This window comes from Haliotis cracherodii, unplaced genomic scaffold (assembly GCF_022045235.1).
Source record: "Haliotis cracherodii isolate W230 unplaced genomic scaffold, xgHalCrac1.p SCAF_14, whole genome shotgun sequence".
Classification (NCBI taxonomy): domain Eukaryota; kingdom Metazoa; phylum Mollusca; class Gastropoda; order Lepetellida; family Haliotidae; genus Haliotis; species Haliotis cracherodii.
This window is the reverse complement of record NW_027266269.1, coordinates 34,612,305-34,639,713: the sequence shown is the minus strand read 5'-3', so window position 1 is coordinate 34,639,713 and position 27,409 is coordinate 34,612,305. Positions and strand designations below refer to the sequence as shown.

Sequence of the window (27,409 nt, the reverse complement as noted above, 5' to 3'; positions counted from 1 at the left end):
AGAATTCTTAGAATATGTCCGTATCTAGAAATGTCGTGTTGTGTAAAACACTGTCAGTAGGTCAGTCATGGGTTAATTTAAGTTTTATATGGTTAGAAACAAAATTATTTTTTCAACATAAAAAGATACTCGGTTGTTTATTTTTTTAAAATAAATATTAATGATGAACTGTGTTCTTTGGACACTTCAATACAGTCTGTAAGAAAAGGGAACATTATTTATTTCGTACATTATACTGGGGCAATAATGCGGGGCATATGTAATGTATTTTCATTAATACGGGCTTTATTTGTTTGAAAATACCAGGCTTGACCCCCGTGAAAGGCAAATGGTGGCTCACTTACAGGAATAAATGCGCAAATTGCGGGGGAAGCCGGGAGAAAGTCGGGGTCAGATGCGGGGGCGGATGAAGGATGAACACGAACGGCGTCACGAAGTCAACAAAAACACGTGGCGGGAATGTCACACGTTGTCATGTGAGGCGCATTAATGAAACCCACAAGCCAATCTCATTAAAGTCAGATCTTAGTTCTCGCTACAGCAAAACAAATGTTAAGTGGTAGCGAGAAATAAGATCTGATTTTAATGAGATTGCCCACAAGCATGGGTATGGCGAAAAAAACACAAACGGGATTCGAACCTTAAACCAGCTTTAAGATAGGGGGCGGCGGGGTAGCCGAGTGGTAACTGTGTTCGCTCGTGTCGCCTATGACACGGGTTTTGGTAAGATGTGGACAGCCCATATCATCTTGTGTCCCCAGCCATGATATTGATGGAATATTGATTAATGCGGCGTAAAACTATAATCACTCACTCACTCACTTAAGAGCAATACAGATAGTTTGATGATATTCCCAGTTAAGAAGTTGGGAAGTACCAGTTTGTCATTTCCGGCGAAAAGCTGATTACCGAAAGTATTGATTTTGTAACTGATATACTGTTAGATAGAAATTAGGCCTCAGATTTACACACACAAATTGTACTACAGCAGTTTCGCACAGGGGTTTACACCAGAAATGGGGTTCAGACGTTTTCCAACTTTTAGAAATCGAACCCAGACCTACGGCGACTTAAGCGAGCGCTTTCACCTCTAGGCTACCCTCCGCCCTCTCTCAGAAGACACGTAAAAGGCGACTATGCTTGTTGTAAAAGGCGTCTAACGGGATCGGGGGGTCAGGCTCGCTGACTTGGTTGATGCATGTCATCGATCCCAACTGCGTGGATCGATGCTCATGATATTAATCACTGGATTGTCTGGTCCAGACTCGATTTTTTTAGAACCGCCGTTATATAGCTGGAATATTGCTGAGTGCGGCGTTAAACAACAAACAACCCCAATGGGCCAACCAAGTCGAATACAAAATTTGTCTCTATGGAGACAGGAGGAAACTCGTCCTCAAATTTTTCTAAATAAAGGCACCAATTCAGGGCATGACTGATAAAGGTGGCATCTTGTTAAAGGATATTCATGATTTTCGAGTTTTGCATTGAAAACAACATTCACTCCATCTCGAGACAAATTTAATGCCCAAAATACTTAAATAGCAAAAGGCACCACTTCAGAATCTGTTTGATTTATATGCCAAACTTTGTTAAGAGAACAGTTTTAGAGTTGTGCTCCGGAAACAAGATCCACCCCATGTGCACAGATCGCTCGCCAAAACACATCCATCGACTGAGCCTGCCCCAGTTATCATGATTGCTTGGCAACTGGTATCGGACGTGTACCGACCCAATATATCTATTTCGATCTGACGGCTTTCGTGGTTTAAAAACATTGCCCTGCGTTTCTCAAATGTTTTGGTTAAATCGATTTCTAGAGCTGAAAATAACTTTATGTAATCCCAAAGGAGAACACGGGCGTCCCATGGCGAAAGTTGAATGGCGCCGTCTGAAAGTGTGTTAAAAGGGCTGTCAGACATATCACTGGCTAGTATGACTAAATTTTATATGAGATTTGCACCGAAATGCATGTTTCATTACCATCTTATGTCATTCTTAAATTAATGGATGTTAAAACTGCTTTGTTTATTGTTTAACGCCGCAGTTATATGACGGCGGTCTGTAAATAATCGAGTCTGGACCACATAATCCGGTGATTGACATCATGAGCCTCATTGGGATACGATGACATGCATCAACCAAGTCAGCGAGCCTGACCACCCGATTGCGTTAGTCGCCTCTTACGACAAGCATAGTCGCCTTTTACGGTTAGCATGGGTTGCTGAAGACATAATCTACCCCGGATCTTCACGGGTCTCTAAATTCAGTGAATTATTTTCAGACACCGAGCATTAATATATCGTTTATGTGAACCGTCAAGTGTACCAAATAGTGCCTACAATCTTGCATAAACTTATTGGGAACGTTATGCAATAACGCATTGAGGAAGCAATAATCTTAAATATAGTTACTGGCAGATTAACAATAATAATATGTTTGTTTGTTTGTTTGTTTGTTTGTTGTTTAACGCCGCACTGAGCAATATTCCAGCTATATGTCGGCGGTCTGTAAATAATCGAGTCTGGACCAGACAATCCAGTGATTGACATCCTGAGTATCGATCCACGCAAATAGCATCGATGACATGCATCAACCAAGTCAGCGAGCCTGACCACCCGATCCCGTTAGTCGCCTTTTACAAGCGTGGGTTGCAGAAGACCTATTCTATCCCGGAACTTCACGGGTCCAATAATAATATGAAGGAATCGTGTGGTCCTTAACTCTTTTAAGTAGTATACATGTAATAGGATGGACTAGGTGATATGGTGAGGTAAAATGGGGTTGAATGGCCATGTCTTTTGTTTTGTTTGTTTGTTTGTTTGTTTGTTTGTTTAGATCCGGGTCTTCAGCAACCCTTGCTTGCCGTAACAGAAGACTATGCTTGTCCTAAGAGACGAATGACGAGATCGGTTGGTCAATCTCGCAGACTTGGTTGATGTCATCGTATTCCAATTGCGTGGATCGATGCTCTTAGTGTCAATCACTGGATTGTCTGGTCCAGACTGGATTGTTTACAGACCGCCGTCATATAGCTGGAATATTGCTGAGTTCGGCGTTAAACAACAAACAAACAGAAACGTGACGAACGTACAACGCTGACGACATACAATCACCACCTGACACCAATATAATCCCCTGTTACAATAATCAATAGTCGGCTGAGGATCCCCATGGGCGGTCAGATATCGTACATAATTCAGTTCGGTCGGTTCCGATATGGCTATACACAAGGCTCGCTCAGCCCGTACCGTACCCACCTGTCACACGGACCGTTACCCGCGCCCTACCATTCACACACCTGACGTCTCCTGGAGGGACGTCGTTCATGCGATGGCCCGATTCCGAATATCTAATAAAATTCCATTTTGCAGTATCGTCCAGATAGCCGACAGCTAGTGAGTGATTGAGTTGGGTTAAACTCCTCTTTGAACGATATTCCTGTTATATTAGGACGTGTCAGCTCAATGTAGGAGGAAAGCCCGAAGTGATGCAGTTCTCAGACATTTACCACGAAGCCCACGAGCACGGGTATGGCGCTGTCAAACCTAGAAACATAATCGGGGTGAACTCCAGAAAGGCAATAGGTTCCAGGCTCGACAATCCCCAGCTATTGTCCCAGGACAATGGCCTACGGATCATAACCTTTGCATATCGCTCATGAGATGTCACTAAACGTTTGCGAGAATCAATTGTTGCAGAATTGTATATTGCCATTCACGTCGGTACATCAGTCGATGATTGCACTCTATCGAGTAATGTCTGAATGAGTGAGTGGTTTCACGCCGCTTTTAGCAATATTCCAGCAATATCACGACGGTGGAGACCAGAAATGGGCTTCACACATTGTACCCATGTCGGGATTCGAACCCGGGTCTTCGGCGTGACGAGCGAACGCTTTAACCACTAGGCTACGCCCCTGCCCTTTGTACTGTCTGAAGAATCGATCTATTTCGATCACGGAACAACAACAATTGCATACACAACCCAGGAAACCAGGGCCCCGTGACGATCCGGGTAGGCTTGGTCTTCAGCATCCATGTAAGAGGCGACTAACGGATCGGGTGATGCATATCATTGTATCCCAGCTCCGTAGATCGGTGCTCATGATGTCGATCACTGGATTGTCTGGACCAGTCTCGATTATTTACAGACTGCCGTGGTAAATCTATAATATTGCTGAGCGCGACGTAAAACAACACACAAACAAAACTAAATCCAGAATTGCCAAACCGATGTGGGAGTCGAACCCGGTATTTAATAACCGTTAGGTTACCCTAATGCCCTTCGATGATTCTCAAAATGACTACCTCGAAATTTAACCAACAAATAAACAAACGTACTATTGCGTCACGTCGGTAGAACTGGATAGCTATAAAAAGTATCTATCTATTACATAAAATAGACTCATTCTACAAAATGGATGTCTAAACCGATCTGTGTAGACAACAAGTTCTCTGCAAATACCAAACATGTTCCTGAATAGCAATTCTGTTTGTAAAGTGTTGGCAATGTCTGGGGGGACAGTGATAGATTGCAACACGCCTCACCCAGTATTCAATATACCACGCACAGATCAATAACCTATTTCAAACGAAGCACACGTCACAGTGAGCGTTGTCTACGTGCAGTCAAACGCATTGATTTCTTTCAAGGTCAAACCATGCAAGGTCACCTAATCGCCTAACGATAGTTTCGTATATCTGACGTTCAGTACAATGAATACTGATTGACTGGTCAAGACTTGACCGCCGTCATTTTCTTGGGATTTTCCCGGTTTTGGCTTTAAACAAGAAACTAACAAACCAATCGTTATTTGGCCTTACGCATTTTTGCGAAATGTATCACTCTTCTCCATACAAAGTGAAAGTTAGTCGATCGCAACATGTGTACATATTAACATATTCATGTTTCTCGCTTGAAAAGCTTTAGAGTGTTTACAATGCAAGGGCGGTAACGAAACAACTGACATTCCACACGCCGTGTCACCTGCTTCATGGTGTCTAGTGGTGTGCGTTCATACAGCAAAATGTTTACGCCAACAGTTAATGCGATACTGTTAAACCTCGTTAATCTGGACGGTATTGTTACCAGCGATGTCCGGTTTAACGAGGTTCTCGAATCGTGGGTACAGGATAATGTTCTGTGTATATGTAGATATTTCAAAGAGTAATCAACCGTTAAGCGAAGTTTCCGGATTGTCAAGGTTCGGCTTAAAACGGAGATTCAGAGTATACGTAGAAGACGACGTACATCGCGGTAGAACACAGATCTGGTAAAATATCGGTATTGTCTTGGATAAATCGAAATTTTATCTCGATTATTTTGTCAATGGATATTTGGACATTTATGTTAGCGATTGTTTTGTCTACGGATAACTCGAAATATTATTTGCCTTCTGATAAGTCGAAAGTTTATCTCGATTATTTTGTCTATGGATATTTGGACATATATGTTAGCGAATGTGTTGTCTACGGATAGCTCGAAATATTTGTCTACGGATAACTCGAAATATTATCTTGATTATTTTGTCTATGGATAAGTCGATATTTGATAGCAATGCCTCAAGGACGCGTCGGGTTACCGAGGTATATAAATATCGTCACACTAGGAGTGAGGTGGTTGGGCGAGATCCCGAAGTGAAGCAGGTCTCAGACCTTTACCACTTTGGCGAAACCCACGAGCACGGGTATGGTACTGACAAACCTAGAAACATAATCGGGGTGAATCTGGGATTTGAACCCACGGTTATAGGTTCCTGGCGTGCATAAGGGTCGCAACTCGGCACAGCGAATTGCGGCGCCTTAAACGACTGGGCCGCCCGTGCTCAGTGTCCGTTCATCTGTCCACTGTGTTGTGGACGACACTTACGACGATGCTTACGACAACGACTGCAGGTCACATCATGATCTCAAAGTGAGGTCACAAGTCACACGTGACTTTGATGGACACTTACGAACTATATTAATTTTGTCGACGGATCAATAGCTGACCCAGTTCAGTCGCGTTTGTTTTATAAAAACGATAAGTAAAAAAATACAATTTATGGACAATGATACGTTGATTAGAAAAGTCATTAACACCTACCTCAGGAAATCTCTTGAATGCACGCATTCCAAATCCGAAAGCAACATAGTTAGACATGTTGAGAAACGTCCCGCTTTGTTCAGCTGAAATTGTAAAATAATCTGGTTGTTACAAAGGTAAATATTTCCAAATATTTTTGGTAGTGTTGTGTTTGTTTGTTTGTTGTTTAACGCCGCACTCAGCAATATTCCAGCTATATGACGGCGGTCTGTAAAATATCGAGTCTGGACCAGACAATCCAGTGATTGATAACATGTGCATCGATCCACGCAATTGGGACACGATGACATGCATCAGCCAAGTCAGTGAGCCTGACCACTCGATCCCGTTAGTCGCCTTTTACGGCAAGCATAGTTGCCTTTTACGGCAAGCATGGGTTGATGAAGACCAATTCTACCCCGGATCTTCACGGGTCTCAAGGCAAGGGAGTTAACTGACCATAAAAGTCCAGTTTCCACGGGAGGATACTAATACGCAAGATCAATTGGCTTCACTGGTAACAACGCAGTGTAATACTTGTAAGGTGTTGGATATGTCATGCGTATTAATACGCTAGCAACTTGAAAATTATTGCGTGAGAGTAGTTTACTCTGCGTATTTTACGCACATGCGCAATTATACGGAGTGTATCTGAAACAGTGAAACAGTGATTTTTTTTAATTTAGGCAGCTCAGGCAAATTGATTTTTATTATGCAAGAGGAATCACTGCAACGCATTTTAGCTAAATGTCTATATTATATGTTTAAAAGAAGACAAAACTATAAAAGTTAATTATCATTATTACTACAATTCTTATTGTTACTTTAAAAAAAGGTAAACACCACTTTTATTGTTATTAGTATAGTACATATTTATTTATTTATTTATTTATTTCACAATGGATATACTTGTATTTTAATGTGTCTCATAAGCCTAATAAGGCTGGATGTACAAGCTTTTTGTCCGGAAATTATACTATGCCAAATGTTTTTACCATGACGGCTTGTGCGTGTCACACAAAAATAAACATTTCACTCTCTCTCTCTGAAACTCTGAAACTCTGCTGTTTCATGTCCGCGACCCACCATGGAGTAGCTGGCCGGACGTACATGTAAGCGGAGGTGAAATTGTTTATCAGCGTCATCTGATCAAATGCCTTCATCACCGTGATACACCGTGTCCAGTGATGAGCGGAGTGGGTTATATACTGGGTTATCGGCTGGTGTTTATCACCATGACAGACAGCTCGTGCAAGACAAGGCCCAGGCGGTATCACTGTGAGAGAGTCTTCAGGAGACCGGGGTTTAATCGTTGCGAGTTTTAGGCCGTTGAGAAACATCCTGCATTTCAGTCAGGATCAGCTCCACGGGGAAGTATTGCATGCGTTAAACTCGAACAAAACTGACATACTTGTTTGTTTGTTTGTTTGTTGTTTAACGCCGCTGACAAACCAATGATTGTATTCGGGACGGGAATAAAAGTACTCAATAGCTGAGCAGTTATTGGTTACTCTGACGTATGATTTATTTAAGTCTCTGGTTTATCGGCAGGTGATAGGTGATACAATATTAGGGCAAATGATTTTTTGATTTTTTTTGGGTGGGTGGGGGCTTGAATATCAACCATGTGAACGCTGAGGGAGTGGGACATGGATGTACGAAATTAACACCATGTATGTACGAACATAACACAATGTATGTACGAAGCTAACACCACGTATTTACAAATCTAACACCACATATGTACGAACAAAACATCATGTTTATATGAATATAACACCATGTATGTACGAACATAACACCATGTATTTACGAAACTAACACCATGTATTAACGAAACTAACACCATGTATGTGCGAACACAACACCATGTATGTACGAACATAACACCATGTATGTACTAATATAACACCATGTATGTACCAACACAACACCATGTATGTACGAACACAACACCATGTATGTACCAACACAACACCATGTATGTACTAACATAACACCATGTATGTACTAACACAACACCATGCATGTACGAACATAACACCATGTATGTACGAACATAACACCATGTATGTACCAACATAACACCATGTATGTACGAACACAACACCGTGTATATACGAACACAACACCGTGTATGTACGAACATAACACCATGTATGTACGAACACAACACCGTGTATATACGAACACAACACCGTGTATGTACGAACATAACACCATGTATGTACTAACACAACACCATGTATGTACTAACACAACACCATATATGTACCAACACAACACCATGTATGTACCAACACAACACCATGTATGTACTAACACAACACCATATATGTACCAACACAACACCATGTATGTACCAACACAACACCATGTATGTACGAACACAACACCATGTATGTGCGAACACAACACCATGTATGTGCGAACATAACACCATGTATGTACCAACATAACACCATGTATGTACCAACACAACACCATGTATGTACTAACATAACACCATGTATGTACCAACACAACACCATGTATGTATCAACATGACACCATGTATGTACCAACATAACACCATGTATGTACCAACACAACACCATGTATGTGCGAACACAACACCATGTATGTGCGAACATGACACCATGTATGTACCAACACAACACCATGTATGTGCGAACACAACACCATGTATGTGCGAACACAACACCATGTATGTGCGAACATAACACCATGTATGTACCAACACAACACCATGTATATACGAACATAACACCATGTATGTACCAACACAACACCGTGTATGTACTAACACAACACCGTGTATGTACCAACACAACACCATGTATGTACCAACATAACACCATGTATGTACTAACACAACACCATGTATGTACTAACATAACACCATGTATGTACCAACATAACACCATGTATGTACCAACACAACACCATGTATGTACTAACACAACACCATGTATGTACCAACACAACACCATGTATGTACCAACACAACACCATGTATGTACCAACACAACACCATGTATGTACCAACACAACACCATGTATGTACTAACACAACACCATGTATGTACCAACACAACACCATGTATGTACCAACACAACACCATGTATGTACTAACACAACACCATGTATGTACCAACACAACACCATGTATGTACTAACACAACACCATGTATGTACCAACACAACACCATGTATGTACCAACACAACACCATGTATGTACCAACACAACACCATGTATGTACTAACACAACACCATGTATGTACCAACACAACACCATGTATGTACCAACACAACACCATGTATGTACTAACACAACACCATGTATGTACCAACACAACACCATGTATGTACTAACACAACACCATATATGTACTAACACAACACCATGTATGCACCAACACAACACCATGTATGTACGAACACAACACCATGTATGTACTAACATAACACCATATATGTACCAACACAACACCATGTATGTACTAACACAACACCATATATGTACTAACACAACACCATGTATGCACCAACACAACACCATGTATGTACGACTACAACACCATGTATGTACCAACACAACACCATGTATGTACCAACACAACACCATGTATGTACCAACACAACACCATGTATGCACCAACACAACACCATGTATGTACCAACACAACACCATGTATGTACTAACACAACACCATATATGTACTAACACAACACCATGTATGCACCAACACAACACCATGTATGTACGAACACAACACCATGTATGTACTAACATAACACCATATATGTACCAACACAACACCATGTATGTACTAACACAACACCATATATGTACTAACACAACACCATGTATGCACCAACACAACACCATGTATGTACGACTACAACACCGTGTATGTACGAACATAACACCATGTATGTACTAACACAACACCGTGTATATACGAACATAACACCATGTATGTACTAACATGACACCATGTATGTACGAACATAACACCATGTATGTACCAACACAACACCATGTATGTACGAACATAACACCATGTATGTACTAACACAACACCGTGTATATACGAACATAACACCATGTATGTACCAACACAACACCATGTATGTACGAACATAACACCATGTATGTACTAACACAACACCGTGTATATACGAACATAACACCATGTATGTACTAACATAACACCATGGGTGTACCAACACAACACCATGTATGTACCAACATGACACCATGTATGTACGAACATAACACCATGTATGTACCAACACAACACCATGTATGTACGAACATAACACCATGTATGTACCGACACAACACCATGTATGTACGAACACAACACCATGTATGTACTAACACAACACCATGTATGTACGAACATAACACCATGTATGTACCAACACAACACCATGTATGTACGAACATAACACCATGTATGTACCAACACAACACCATGTATGTACTAACATAACACCATGTATGTACGAACATAACACCATGTATGTACGAACATAACACCATGTATGTACGAACACAACACCATGTATGTACGAACATAACACCATGTATGTACTAACACAACACCATATATGTACGAACACAACACCATGTATGTACCAACATAACACCATGTATGTACTAACACAACACCATGTATGTACGAACATAACACCATGTATGTACCAACACAACACCATGTATGTACTAACATAACACCATGTATGTACGAACATAACACCATGCATGTACCAACATAACACCATGTATGTACGAACACAACACCATGCATATACGAACACAACACCATGTATGTACCAACATAACACATGTATGTACCAACACAACACCATGTATGTACCAACACAACACCATGTATGTACTAACATAACACCATGTATGTACCAACACAACACCATGTATGTACTAACACAACACCATATATGTACCAACACAACACCATGTATGTACCAACATAACACCATGTATGTACGAACATAACACCATGTATGTACTAACATAACACCATGTATGTACCAACATAACACCATGTATGTACCAACACAACACCATGTATATACGAACATAACACCATGTATGTACTAACACAACACCATGTATGTACGAACACAACACCATGTATGTACTAACACAACACCATGTATGTACCAACACAACACCATGTATGTACTAACATAACACCATGTATGTACCAACACAACACCATGTATGTACTAACATAACACCATGTATGTACCAACACAACACCATGTATGTACTAACATAACACCATGTATGTACCAACACAACACCATGTATGTACCAACATAACACCATGTATGTACTAACATAACACCATGTATGTACCAACATAACACCATGTATGTACGAACATAACACCATGTATGTACCAACACAACACCATGTATGTACTAACACAACACCATGTATGTACCAACACAACACCATGTATGTACGAACATAACACCGTGTATGTACCAACACAACACCATGTATGTACTAACACAACACCATGTATGTACTAACATAACACCATGGGTGTACCAACACAACACCATGTATGTACGAACACAACACCATGTATGTACTAACACAACACCATGTATGTACCAACACAACACCATGTATGTACTAACATAACACCATGTATGTACTAACATAACACCATGTATGTACTAGCATAACACCATGTATGTACTAACATGACACCATGTATGTACGAACATAACACCATGTATGTACCAACACAACACCATGTATGTACGAACATAACACCATGTATGTACTAACACAACACCGTGTATATACGAACACAACACCATGTATGTACGAACATAACACCATGGGTGTACTAACATAACACCATGTATGTACCAACACAACACCATGTATGTACCGACACAACACCATGTATGTACGAACACAACACCATGTATGTACCAACACAACACCATGTATGTACCAACATAACACCATGTATGTACCAATACAACACCATGGGTGTACCAACACAACACCATGTATGTACGAACACAACACCATGTATGTACAAACATAACACCATGTATGTACTAACACAACACCATGTATGTACGAACACAACACCATGTATGTACCAACATAACACCATGTATGTACTAACACAACACCATGTATGTACGAACATAACACCATGTATGTACCAACATAACACCATGCATGTACGAACATAACACCATGTATGTACGAACACAACACCATGTATGTACGAACACAACACCATGTATGTACGAACACAACACCATGTATGTACGAACACAACACCATGTATGTACCAACATAACACCATGCATGTACGAACATAACACCATGTATGTACGAACACAACACCATGTATGTACGAACACAACACCATGTATATACCAACACAACACCATGTGTGTACGAACACAACACCATGTATATACGAACATAACACCATGCATGTACGAACATAACACCATGTATGTACGAACACAACACCATGTATATACGAACATAACACCGTGTATATACGAACATAACACCATGTATGTACGAACATAACACCATGTATGTACGAACATAACACCATGTATGTACCAACACAACACCATGTATGTACCAACACAACACCGTGTATGTACGAACACAACACCGTGTATATACGAACATAACACCGTGTATATACGAACATAACACCATGTATATACGAACACAACACCGTGTATATACGAACATAACACCATGTATATACGAACACAACACCATGTATGTACGAACACAACACCGTGTATATACGAACATAACACCGTGTATATACGAACATAACACCATGTATATACGAACATAACACCATGTATGTACCAACATAACACCATGTATGTATCAACATGACACCATGTATGTATCAACATAACACCATGTATGTATCAACATGACACCATGTATGTATCAACATAACACCATGTATGTACCAACACAACACCATGTATGTACCAACACAACTCCATCATACGGTATGTACTAAGTTGTTATCAAGTATGTAGGCAATGAAATACAGACACATGAAGGTCTATTTTGTATGGTTAGTTTGAGAATGTTTCAGATAATGAAATCTCAGCACAACTTTAAAATTTAAAAAGACCGTGGGAGTTAAACAACGCTGTCAACAACACCGGCGTCCTTAATCAAGGACATACTGTGAACACCTTCACAATGTACGGTGCTGGGCGAAACTATACAACCCTTTAACAAGGAAACTCGCCTCACGTCACATCATACATGTAGATAAAATTAAATGAATTCAAAATTGAAATCTCGTTTAATACGAAAAACGTTTATAAAAACTCAATTGCAAGCATCCGATTCACGACACGCTAAAACATGTTCATAGTGCAACTGAAGAATAATCGATATTTTGTATGTGAAAAAAATAACCAGATCAGATATTACAAATACAAATACGCAATAATCCCTGCTTTCTTTACATACACGAACCAGGACATGCATTAACTATGGCGGATGTCCTCTGGGATGTCTATTCAAGTGAAAAACCCATATCAAGGACAAATATTAAATATTGATCTTTACTTAATTACGTCAGTATGTACTTACACGAAATGAAATAAAAGTCAAAGATGAGTAATGCTGTATTTTTAAACTCACCTGAATTAAAATAATCCTTTCTCAACGATGCGACCGTTTAAGTGAACTTCGTCCTCTGATAATGCAATCTCGAGACACGGTTGGCTTTTATCAACCGACGGAGCAAGCGATTTCGCACGTCCACCAGCCGGGCGGGGAATACCCGTTTTGACCTTCTCAAGGGCACCGGAGAGGTTCAGCGTATGCTGGAGCCAGGGTAATCCACGCTGGTCAGTTGACACTGGCCCATGACGACATAGCGTCTGCGTGGGGTCGAATGGTGGTGGGGATGCAGCAAGTTTGTTGGGGATGCACGCGGAGAGGGAGAGAGGCGATGCAGCTGTCATACCCGGAAGTAATGTGAACGTGTACAATTGTGTAATCTTTTTACAGGGAGAGGAAAACAGTCATGGTCGTCGACATAGCAGTAGTAGTTGTAATAATAATAATAATAGTAATAGTAGTAGTAGTCGTCGTAGTAGTAGTAGTTATCTTCAATAACATTATCTTTATGTCGGTTAGTTGGTTGGTTTGTTGTTTTACGCCGCACTCAGCAGTATAACAGCTTTATGACGGCGGTCTGTAAATAATCGAGTCTGGACCAGATAATCCAGTGATTGATACCATGAGCATCGATCCACGCAATTGGGATCGATGACATACATCAACCAAGTCAGCGAGCCTGACCACCCGATCCCGTCCTCGCTTTCAGCTAGTAGTTGTAGTAATATTGCCTTGTCACTTCATTTTTATTAGCATTATTGTTAATTATTGATTTATTTTTATATCTTTTTTATTTATCTATTTATATATTTATTTATTTATTTATTTATCATCATTATTCACTAGTCACTTAGTCCTCATCATTATCATCATTATGAACGTGTGTCATATTCATCATCGCAGCTTCTACGAAACCTCGATTGCCACAGACTGCGGATTTCTTTCTTCAATTAACCCCCTCTTTCCCTCCCTCCCACCTTCCTTCCTTCGCCATCTCCTGTCGAGAACGCAGTGGTCGTTTTGCCACAACACCGGCTAGGCCTGGTTGTTGACATGTGATTTATAACGCTGAATCATCGTTAGGGCGTGCCAGAACTTCCAGTCTATCCGGATCGATGCCACAATAACAGACGTTGATGGCGCAATTGTGGACTGTCATTCATGCTAGTGTAGCAGGGTACCTTATATTCTTCCTATAGTTATATCATTATTCATACATCATCATCATAATCATCTATATGTTCAATGTTTGTCTTGTCTACAGTTGAATATCAGTATCTAACTCTTTAAACAATTCAACACCCTTATTTTCAGTCTCTGGGAATCTCTCACAAGATCTTCCCCTTCAACCTTCTGTCTATCTTTAGACATTTTTTACACCTGTAGGGTTTCCCTCAGTCTATTTATATCTTGCATTAAGCACTTCCTTTGATGCTTAATGCAATCTGTCTTCTAATTGGCCACCCTGGTCCTCTACAGGTAGCTTCCTTCCATACCTGACTTCCTCCTCACTTCATGTGCTGCTGTTGAGGAGGAAGGACATTTTCTTTTCTTCGTGTATGGAATGGCCATATTTCAATCTGTTTTCATCTGCTTCTGTCAGAAATTAATATCTATATTAGGGTGCTGAATTAAATTGAATAATATATATAATATCATTTAAAGTAATATTAAATTAAGTAAATGGAATATTGATATTATAAAACTTGCTTGTAAAATAATTAACCACATGGTCCATTTTGGCCCATGTGCTTTTCAAGTATCCTATCATGAACATACAACAGTAATTTAACATTAAAGTTAGTTTTAGTATAGTTTATCAATGGCTTTTGTACTTTTATATTTAAGATAAATAATACCTGTAAACTTGCAAATATATGACTTCATGTGCTGCTGTTGAGGAGGAAGGACATTTTCTTTTCTTCAGGTAGTTCTTCAACAGCAGCCACCCCCTTGCAATAAATCCATTATCACCATCTGCCTGTGTCTGTGTTTCCCAACGGCCCGAGCCGTATAAATACCACTACCCCGGCTACACTAGGTTATTAAGGCTTACAGAGTTACGGCCCCTTTACAGCGATATTGCGGGAAGACGATTGGAAATGGTAAACCTAGCCTTACAAGAGTTACATCCCTTTGCAGTACTGCGCGTGACGCTCGGTAACATATTATAGGTTGAGTGAGTTTGATTTTACGCCGCTTTTAGCAATTTTCCAGCAATATCACGGCGGGGGACACCAGAAATGGGCTTCACACATTGTACCCATTTATCGGGAATCGAACCCGGGTCTTCGGCGTGACGAGCGAACGCTTTAACCACAAAGCTACCCCACCGCCGGGATATCGCTGTGAAGACTTGCACTGTTATGGGGGTTATATGAATTAAATATATTATCATATTCATACAGTATCAAATAAGTCCCAACACGTAAACTCTTTATAGTGAAGTTAGGGAGCAGATAGCAATTTCCATTTGGTATAAAAATCGTTACGTGTGGGTGTGGGTGTGGGTGTGGGTGAGTGAATATTGTTTGACGCCGCATCAGCAATATTGCAGTTATTCATGGCGACAAAAGTTGAATACTTTCTATTCTGAACAAACTGATACTTAAAATTGGATGTGGGGTTCACGGAGTTTAGGCCCTAAAATTCAGGTAGGTTGGACGAATTTTCTTTTTAAGCCAATTTCAAATATTTTATATTTTAGTTCCTCTCGCGATTTCATCATTAATCGTTGTTTTGAAGCTTTAAGTTAACTTTTCAACACGTTTAAATAACAGTATTTTAAATTATAAAATGTGTATGGATAGCGAGAGTGAGTAATTTTAGCAATGTTCGGGTCAATGGAGTAAAACACAGCTTTGTTTTGCTTCTTTTTTTCTTCATATTTTCCCATTTCAATTTTTTTATTTTTTTTATTTTATTTTAATTCATGTCAGGCCTCACAGACTAAGATCGCTTTGTGGAACCAGTCCCAGGTTGTCCATGCGACAAATTCAACTTGTCAGCAGATTTACAGTTCGAGTCAATACATAAATTGCAAGTGATTCTATGCCATTTCTCACTGGCTTGCCTTGCAATTATTTTTTCGATTGTTTCCTGATTGACTGATAATAGAATGGGTGGCCTTAGTCTCAGTAGTGCCCATTCGTGACCAACTCGTGTTATTCCGGGACGAGCCGAATAGCGACTCGTGCCCCTCTCGTGGCCATTTTTGCCACCGAGTTCCGTCTGAGCGCAAACGGGCATACCTAAAACAATGGTCAACTCGTTGCGTAATGGTTCACACATTTTCCCCATATATAATATATATTTCAGATGCAATTTAAAGCACATCGGGACGTGCGGAATTATACAGTGTGATTAAACACATTTAACTGTGCATTGGGTATATTTTTAGATGCAAAACATATGTGAATTCAAAAATTATTCCTGAGGGATTGTTTGACGAAGAACTTGAAGTCATACGCACATTCTGATTGGTTTGTCGTATTTTCGCACATAACATTCATCGATAGGGGGACGCGTCTTCTTGCAGGTTACGGAAAGGGGCGAGTGATGACGGAAAGGGGCGAGTGGTGACGAATGAGTAGTGCCCTGAACAATGTCACTGGTTCCGTACTGCTGTCTTCAGGGTTGGGTGTTAACGATTACAATGTACGCAATCTGTGAAGTTATTATTGTTGAAGTATTAATTTATAAGAATTGACTGCAATTGTTTTTGCTTGTATTGAGTTTTAAACGTAAAACCATGTGTGCACATTTTGCGTAAATCCGCTTTTTTTCCGATGCTGGTTTTCACACTTTGCAAATCGGTGTTTACGTTTATGATTTTTAAACGCGAAAAACACATGAAAGTCAGTTATTATAAATAACAGCGCCAATCGTTTTATTCGTTGTCATGGTTTTACTGTGGCATTGAACCGCATCCTTATCGAATGAAGTTTGTTTGTTTGTTTGTTGTTTAACGCCGCACTCAGCAATATTCCAGCTATATGACGACGGTCTGTAAATAATCGAGGCTGGACCGGTCCAACACAATCAAGTGATTGACATCTTGAGCATCGATCCACGCAATTGGGATACCATGACATGCATCAACCAAGTCGGCGAGTCTGACCACCCGATCCCTTTAGTCGCCTCTTATGACAAGCATAGTCGCCTTTTACGGCAAGCATGGGTTGCTTAAGACCTATTCTACCCATGATTTTCACGGGTCTATCGAATGAAGACACTTAGAAGTTGGAAGAGCATGAATACATGACACTTTTTTATGGATAGCAACTTCTTCTATTCTTTGTCACGTCGTTTCAGAGCTACATCTTGCTCCTTCATCGTGTCAAAGAATTAAAGAAGTTGATATCCAAAAATGTGTCATGTATTCGTTTCTTTATCGTCGGTATACACACGAAATCAGGTAACTGAGAGACTGTTTAATGATATCATTACAGAAATACATTCACTCTATGCTAATAGAGTGAGTCCGGTTACGACAGGGTCCTCTGTGTCACGTAGACAGTTAGTTTGCGTCGCCTTGTGTAGGCGATGTTGAATCGGTTTTGATCCTACAGACGTAGCGGAGACGTGGCGTGCACATGCCGTCCCCGATGCCGTCGTACATGATGGAGACGCACTTGTAGACGCTGAAGTTCAGCGGCTCCCCTTGTCCCCACCCCCCAGAGAACGTACTGTCCGTCACCCACTGGTACTTCCCAGCCACCCGTCTCATCCCCACCCAAGCCTTCAACATGGGAGACACTGAATGAAATAGAGAAGTATAAATTAAAAGACAGAATAGCATACCTCTGTTTTGTTTTGCTTTAAAAGATTCTATTGACATTAAAAGTCAAATGGATTAGGCAAAACCTGTCCAACATACGACGACGCCCTTAGCGGACAGCGTCTTTTGTTTTGTCTGTTTGTTTGTTTGTTTAGATCCGGGTCTTCAGCAACCCATGCTTGCCGTAAAAGAAGACTATGCTTGTCCTTAGAGACGAATAACGGGATCGGTTGGTCAATCTCGCAGACTTGGTTGATGCATGTCATCGATCCCAACTGCGTGGATCAATGCCAATGATATTAATCACTGGATTGTCTGGTCAAGACCCGATTATTTACAGGCCGCCGTCATATAGCACGAATATTGCTGAGTGCGGCGTTAAACAACAAACCAACCAACCAACCAACCAGCCAGCATACGTATTAAATATTGAAATGCATAAGTGCATATACTGTGCAATACGTCCATATTAGAAGTAGTCCGAAATAGTAACAGTGTAGTCATCAGTGTGTGTCTACATCAGCAGTTTAGTCCATGTTGAGTTGCCTTGATTTGGTGAGTGAGGGTGGTTTACGCCGCTTTTAGCAATATTCCAGCAATATTACGGTAGACACCAGAAATGGGCTTCACCCATGTCGGGAATCGAACCCGGGTCTTCAGCGTGACGAGCGAACGCTTTAACCACTAGGCTACCCGACCGCCCCCTTGATTTGGAGTCCACAGCCTACTGTTAAACCTACTGTCATTAGACAGTATTTTAATATTTTTTTACTTTACTAGATATTTCCTATTTCGGATATAAAACAGCCCTGAGGATTTAAAAGATAGTGGTAATGTAATGCAAGGTCCAGTTAACATTTTACCGACTCATCAAACGTCGAGAAACCGAAATGAGTAAGGGAGGTAACTCGTATTGCCTAGAAACCAAAGCCACCACCAGTTTTAATGGGCATGAAGACATTTTTTCATCAAAAAGATGTTTGAGGGCTTTCTTTTACGTGCCAGTCAGTATGTTAATGTTGAATTTCTCACCATGTTGTTGAAATAGCCAACGCAGCATTGAGACTGGTTTGTAACTTACATTCTGATTGGACCGTTAGACTGAGTAGCGTAGCCAATCAGATTGGCTAATAATTATCAAGGGCGGGTAATTTGAGATCACGACAACCACAGGAATGGATCCAGGGGTTCGTGTAGGTTTACCGAAATGCGTGCCCTGGAGTGAGTGAGTGAGTTGGGTTTAACGCTGCTTTTTAAGTTATATCACGGCGTGTCAGCTTAATGTTAGAGGAAAGCCCGAAGTGATGCAGGTCTCAGACGTTTACCACTTCGGTGAAACCCACGAGCACGGGTATGGTGCTGACAAACCTAGAAACATAATCGAATGGGAACCGGGATTCGAACCCACAGTCATAGGTTTCTGGCGTGGCGTGGCGTGTCCTGGAGATATAGCGGAGATATATCAGGGTATTATATCATGATATAACTGCACTGGACAAATTCGTCGTCATAGCTTCATCTGTGACATCATACTTTCTCTGTCACCACCAACATAGTGAGTGAGTATGGTTTTACGCCGCATTTAGCAATATATCAGCACACCAGCGGGGACACCGGAAATGGGCTTCAGACATTGTACCTATATGGGGAATTGAACCCAGGGCTTCGGCGTGACGAATATATACTAACATATATTCTCTCGCTCGTGAATATAATGTCATGTGAATTTTTGTGTCATATTATTCGACTCGGGTTCAAAAAGAAGCAAGGTTATTCGTCATGATAGAAAGGAGATAAACTCTCCTGGATAGTCGAGGATGAGTCTAGCTACTTGGATAAGATAACAGGTTTATTGTGTGTACCGGAATCGTACGCCGACTCGCCAAGGCCGTTGAGGTATTTTACCATGACGTCAACCTCCCGTTGCTTGTAGAACGTCATCAGGTCGCCGCCATCTTCCTGACAAGACTTCCGGCTAGCTTTCCAGTTCCGAACGTCTTTGTATGCGCTGAACCGGAAGCATAGACTGTCTTCCAGGTAAGAGTAACCCGGATGTGATAGACAGGTCTTTTCTGAAACATGTACTGGTCATTCAGACGAACAGTCAGTCTCTTACAATTGTCTTTGTAGCATTAATAGAAGAGAGTTTTTGGCTCGAAACTGAAGAAATCTAGGCTTGCCAATGAATGGTAGACTTGCTTGGGATCTTTTCGGATTTTTTTGTATTAGGTCTTTATGGAAGGTTACGGTTAAATGGACACCTCCTTATTCTCCAACTCAGCTGATTCAGTACTTCGCTTAAGGCGGAGTAACTTCTTTCATTATCATTTTGGCTCGAAACTGAAGAAATCTAGACTTGCCTATGTATGGCAGGCTTGCTTGGGAGTTTTCGGATTTTTTTGGTATTAGGTCTTTATGGAAGGTTACTGATAAAGGGACACCTCCTTATCTCGAACTCGGCTGATTCAGTACTTCGCTTAAGGAGAAGTAAACTTCTTTAATTATCGTGTTTTGCAACTGCGTTTACGTCGAATTCAGATGATTCGAGAATTGGCATAAGGCAATATAAAAGGTGATCCGTTAAAGAACGGAAGGGTACAAGGGTGTCCGGTTCGTATAATTAAGGCACCGCAATTAGCTGTGCAGCGTGGCATTCCTTTGGCGTGAGTATCATTGAGTATCGCTTTAAGCAACAGACCACCAATGCTGTGGCCGGGGACTCTTGAAAGTGGTTTCACACATATACACGTGGGGAATCGAACCTAGGTCTGTAGCATAACGCTTTAACCACTAGGCTAACCCACTGCCCCTCTGCCGTTATTATAATAAATATATATACCTGTAATGTTGTTAGCCCCTTTTGGTGTGTTAGTCTCTCTTGCTTTGTTAGACCCGCTTAGTGTACCGGTCTCTCTTGTGTTGTTAGACCCGCTTGGTGTGTCAGTCTCTCTTGCGTTGTAAGACCTTCTTGGTGTATCAGCCTCTCTTGCGTTGTTAGACCCGCTTGGTGTATCAGTCTCTCTTGCGTTGTTAGACCCGCTTGGTGTAACAGTCTCTCTTGCGTTGTTAGACCCGCTTGGTGTGTCAGTCTCTCTTGCGTTGTAAGACCTTCTTGGTGTATCAGTCTCTCTTGCGTTGTTAGACCCGCTTGGTGTATCAGTCTCTCTTGCGTTGTTAGACCCGCTTGGTGTATCAGTCTCTCTTGCGTTGTTAGACCCGCTTGCTGTATCAGTCTCTCTTGCGTTGTTAGACCCGCTTGGTGTATCAGTCTCTCTTGCGTTGTTAGACCCGCTTGCTGTACCAGTCTCTCTTGCGTTGTTAGACCCGCTTGCTGTACCAGTCCCTCTTGCGTTGTTAGATCCGCTTCGTGTAACAGTCTCTCTTGCGTTGTTAGATCCGCTTCGTGTAACAGTCTCTCTTGCGTTGTTAGACCCGCTTGGTGTATCAGTCTCTCTTGCAATGTTAGACCCGCTTGCTGTACCAGTCCCTCTTGCGTTGTTAGACCCGCTTGCTGTATCAGTCTCTCTTGCGTTGTTAGACCTTCTTGGCGTATCAGTCTCTCTTGCGTTGTTAGACCCACTTGCTGTACCAATCTCCCTTGCGTTGTTAAGCCCGTTTGGTGTGTCGTTTATGGCAGCCTCCATGGCATGGTGTGTTGAGCCTGTAGGGTAGGTAATATTTTAGCGTAGTTGAAGTATTAGTATAAGTAGAAACTGACGTAGCACCAGTAGCAGTAGCAGAAGTAGTAGTTGTAGTAACAGTATCAGCAGTATGTTAGGTGAGGTGAGATGGAATGGGGTTAACAAAAAGTCGCGTTCAAGAATATTGCACGTCAGTAGTAGTAGTTGTAGTAGTAGTTGTTGTTGTTGTTGTAGTAGCAGTAGCGGCAGTAGGTGAGGTGAGAGGAAATGGGGTTTAACGTCGCGTTCAAGAATATTGCTCGTCAGTAGTAGTAGTAGTAGTAGTAGTAGTAGTAGTAGTAATAGTAGTAGCAGTAATAGTTGTTGTAGTAGCAGTAGCAGCAGTAGGTGAGGTGAGGTGAAATGGGGTTTAACGTCGCGTTCAAGAACATTGCACGTCAGTAGTAGTAGTAGTAGTAGTAGTAGTAGTAGTAGTCGTGTGTGTGACTGCTTGTACAATTCCTGACTAATGAGATTCCATGCCGCTGTTGATCATTGATTCCCTCAGACACAGTATACTGACTCCGAGCCGACCAGTCCTTGTTTTAGCCCCTTAATGCCGAGCGCCAGGCAGGGTAACAACAAGTACCATTTTTTAACGTCTTATGGTGTGACGCGCCCGGGGATCGAACCCGGACCTTCAGCTCTCCGGGCTGACGCTCTACCACTAGACCACGGAGGCGGTCCCGTAGCAGGAGCAGCAGCTGTTGTAAGAATCATCCTACCGTGCCTCCACTGTCCTCCTAAACGTGTCAACTGGGTAAAGATGGAAACACAAAACTCTCTAGCCAGTATCAGATCGTGTTTTGGATGCGCCCTAGATTTTGAAAATCAAGTGCGGGCAATTTGCGATCGCGAGAGCCACGGAAATGGATGTAGGGGTCAGTGTAGGTTTACAGAAATCCTAGCCCTGGAGTAAAATCCCGTAGAACCAAAAGCAAGTGCCTAGTCTGTCTACCAGTCCCTGAACCACAGACCGCTTCACTCATTATGTGTGTGTGGGGAATCGAACCCGACCCACGGCCTGACGGACGAACGCCTGAACCACTTGGCTAAACCACCCCTGTTTAGCAGTAGTAATGGGTGGGCAGATTTATCAGCAAACGTCTAGCCTTCGTTTCCGACGCCGCAAGAAAGTAATTTGGTGACTTTTATTTTACGCCGCAGTAAGGAATACAGCTTTATCAAGACAGTGTGTAAGTCATCGCGTCTTGACCAGACAACCAGTGGTTGAAAGCATGAGCAACTATCCGAAAAACAGGGCACGACATAGTAGTGACTGAGTATTGTTTTACGCTGCTTTTAGCAATATTTCAGCAGTATCAGGGCTTGGGATACCAGAAATGAGCTTCAATTATTCTACCCATGTGGGAAATCGAACCCGGATCTTCGGAGTAACGAGCGAACACTTTATCCTCTAGGCTACCCCATCGTCCCGCACGACTCAGTAAGTCATCGCGCCTGACCTTTCGTATTCACTCGTTTCCTTGGAGAATGATTTTGTTTGTGTGTTGCATAACTCCAGCTATATGTCTGTAAAAACATTATTGAGTGTGGACCAGACAAACCAGTGATTGATAGTATGACCAACGGCCTTCGCTATCAGAGTCCGACGGGACGCAGTCAACAAAGTTAATGACCTTTTCGACCTAAACGTCTGAGACCTGCATCACTTCGGGCTTTCCTCCCACATTAAGCTGACACGCCGCGATATAACTGGAATACTGTTAAAAGCGGTGTTAAACCAAACTCACTCCCTCACTAGTTTCTCTCGCTCACGTGACTACCAAATTACAATCTGGCGCTACACGGTTGGCAGTAAAATCATACAATATTTTGTCCCGGACCACGTGGACTGGTATGGTTATGTATACAGTCGTTGAATAAGTCATGTGAATAAAAAGAAGAAGCAATATCACTACTCCATTGCAGCCCGAGGTGTTAGGTAGGTAGGTAGGTAAGATCCGAATGCATGTAGATTACGCTCAAGCGCATGCGCACACGCACTCACCGTGACTTATCAAATTATTTACCTTCTTCGTGAATCGCTCTGGCGTTGTCAAGTTGTTTCTTCATAAGATTAAACTCCCCGGGTGGTAAACAGTAGCAAGATGCTGGAAGCATAAAACATTTGTCTATATGATGGCAAGAAATTACAGAATTAAAGTTTCGAAATAAAGAAATAAAGAAATTAGTACGGAAGCAATTTAGGGCCATTTGGGTTGGGGTTTTTTTCCTTGAAATTTTAAGATACTAATTTGAAATTTCAAGATACATACCAAGTTGAATTTTCAACTTATGTATCTTGAAAATTCAACATAACATCAGGAAATTTCAAGTTAGTGTCTTGAAATTTCAAGTTTGTGTCTTGAAATTTCGGGGGCGGTCGGGTAGCCTAGTGGTTAAAGCGTTCGATCGTCACGCCGAAGACCCGGGTTCTATTCCCGACATGGGTACAATGTGTGAAGACCATTTATGGTGTCCCCCGCCGTGATATTGCTGGAATATTGCTAAAAGCGGCGTAAAACCATACTCACTCACTCACTCTTGAAATTTCAAGAAAAAAAACATGTGGCCCTGAAAGGCTTCCGTAAATAAGATCTAGTGTTAAGAAAACATATACGGATGTGCACACTGCGCGTATATATACCACGCGGAATACACAGTACGCACTCCGGTGTTCACGTTTATATTCTATAAACGCAAAAAATATTGAAACCTGTTCTTAAATAAATTGTAAGCTGCGCTAACGTTTTTACCCTGTGTATAGTTGTCGTACCTCGTGCTGTTTGCTTTGATTCCAAGGAATCCAGTTTCTTCAGAATATCTGCTAGAGATTTTTCGAATCTCTTCATAGCTTCATCCGTAGCTTCTGTAAAAAACAATGTGTTCATTCCGTGAGGTAGATGGTCGGTTTGAGCAGTATTTCAGTTATATCACGGAGTGTCAGCTTAACGTATGATGTTTGTTTGTTTGTTTGTTGTTTAACGCCGAACTCAACATTATTTCAGTTATATCACGGAGTGTCAGTTTAACGTATGATGTTTGTTTGTTTGTTTGTTTAACGCCGAACTCAACATTATTTCAGTTATATCACGGAGTGTCAGTTTAACGTATGATGTTTGTTTGTTTGTTTGTTTAACGCCGACCTCAACATTATTTCAGGTATATCACGGAGTGTCAGTTTAACGTATGATGTTTGTTTGTTTGTTGTTAAACGCCGAACTCAACATTATTCCAGTTATATCACGGAGTGTCAGTTTAACGTTTGATGTTTGTTTGTTGTTTGACGCCGAACTCAACATTATTTCAGTTATATCACGGAGTGTCAGTTAAACGTATGATGTTTGTTTGTTTGTTTGTTTAACGCCGACCTCAACATTATTTCAGGTATATCACGGAGTGTCAGTTTAACGTAGGATGTTTGTTTGTTTGTTTGTTGTTTAACGCGGAACTCAACTTTATTCCAGTTATATCACGGCGTGTCAGCTTAATGTGGGAGTAAAGCCCTCATTGGGCGTCAAGGCAAAATAGTGATAAAATTATATGAATGGGTCACTGAAAATCACGATGACACCAGGTGTTCGCGAAAAGAATGATACCTTGTCTGTTCTCCAGCAGCCTGGTCTTGGTCTCCGTCGCTGTTGTCGACTGCAAAATGTTTGTTTTAAAGGATGTAGGGGGCACGAACCCCGACGACGTGTACACCCCCAACACCAACATAAACAACACAGCGGCCATCTTCAATTTTTTCCTTCCTGCCAACAAGTCGAGAGATTTCCACGAGACTTGAATTCCTTAATCCACACAGGCTATTTGAGAACCAGACTAGTATATATCTCAGTTCTTATTCAAAGTCTTTTGTTAAATTTTCTGCAGCGGTTTTATCGATGGCTTCATACACGCTTCAAACATGCTCTTTGATGCTTTTAAAGTTTTTGCATTGAAACGGAAACATGCTTTGGAAGTTTTGTTCAAAGAGAGTGTAAGACCCTTTCAATTGTGTCTGAATGAATTGATTGCGTTTGCAGTGGAATATGTGTGGTGGGCATACATAACTTATATAGACGTAGTGTTTTCTACGTTTTCCTCACCACCCTGTCGATATTGTTGGTTTTTTGGAATAACCTGTTTCAAACTAAACAAATATTGCACCAAAGTGCAGGTTACGGAAAAGGACCAGTGATGAATAGCGCCTCTTTTCCGCTATACATGTAGATGTGAAGAAATATGTAAATCACTGCATGGATCACGTAATCCTTTTGTCTTAGACTGACCTATTTGATTGTATCAGGTCAACGTCCTCGTGAAAACCCCATCAATCTCATTTAATTCATATCCTAGTGCTCGCTACAGCTAAACAATGATCTGAGGACATGCTATTACATGCCACGTCAGCACGACCTTTTGCGAACTTTGACCGACCAGTCAAATGACAGACAAGAAGACAGCCTTAGCCAATCAGAAAGCAACTTTCTCGAGCCTTACGGCTCTAGTTTCAAACTGGCAACTTCCATTCGAGACTGCGCTTATCAAAATTACTATTTAAAATTTGAAAACGGAACCTAAAAAACTCTGTAATGTCTAATAGATGGCCGAGATGGTATGGCAGTACAGTAAACTACGTTTATAACGAACACGCTTATAACGAACTGACCGATATAACGAACTTATTTTTTAGTCCCGGCCATTTGTTGTAATTATGTTGTGCATGATTATAACGAACTAGCCTAGTGGTTAAAGCGTTCGCTCGTCACGCCGAAGACCCGGGTTCGATTCCCGACATGGGTACAATGTGTGAAGCCCATTTCTGGTGTCCCCCCGCCGTGATATTGCTGGAATATTGCTAAAAGCGGCGTAAAATCACACGCACTCACTCACTCACTCAAATGAGTGGACAGTCTATAGCTGATTTTTCGGAGACTGCGGTTGTGCACATTCATTCTACCATGACACTGAAGGATGGTTTAATTTGACTGGGTAATTTTACTTAATGTGATGTAGTTAGTGGGTAAAAAATACTGACTGCATCACTGCACTGAAAACGTGCACAAGAAAGAGTCTGTTTTTAAAAGAACGCATTTTAGTCATGGTAGACTGGAGATTCTTATTATTATTCTTTTTTAAATGTTTTAGGTTGAAATTTCATCCTTGATTAAACATTTAGTGGTGTCTTATCAACAA

At 41.3% G+C, this 27,409-nt stretch overlaps 1 protein-coding gene across 1 annotated transcript in view; it reads right to left on the bottom strand.

Moving 5' to 3' along the window:
- The window catches only part of LOC139461209 (normal mucosa of esophagus-specific gene 1 protein-like), a 29,711-nt gene extending 15,638 nt beyond the window's left edge, over positions 1–14,073 (bottom strand). Inside the window, exons 1-2 of the mRNA XM_071242809.1 lie at positions 13,784–14,073; positions 6,088–6,170 (exon numbers count right to left, since the gene is read on the bottom strand). Of these exons, the coding sequence (XP_071098910.1) occupies positions 6,088–6,144 (57 nt within the window). The 5' untranslated portion in view covers positions 6,145–6,170; positions 13,784–14,073. The remainder of the gene's footprint in view (positions 1–6,087; positions 6,171–13,783) is intronic.
- Between the last annotated feature and the right edge of the window lie 13,336 nt (positions 14,074–27,409).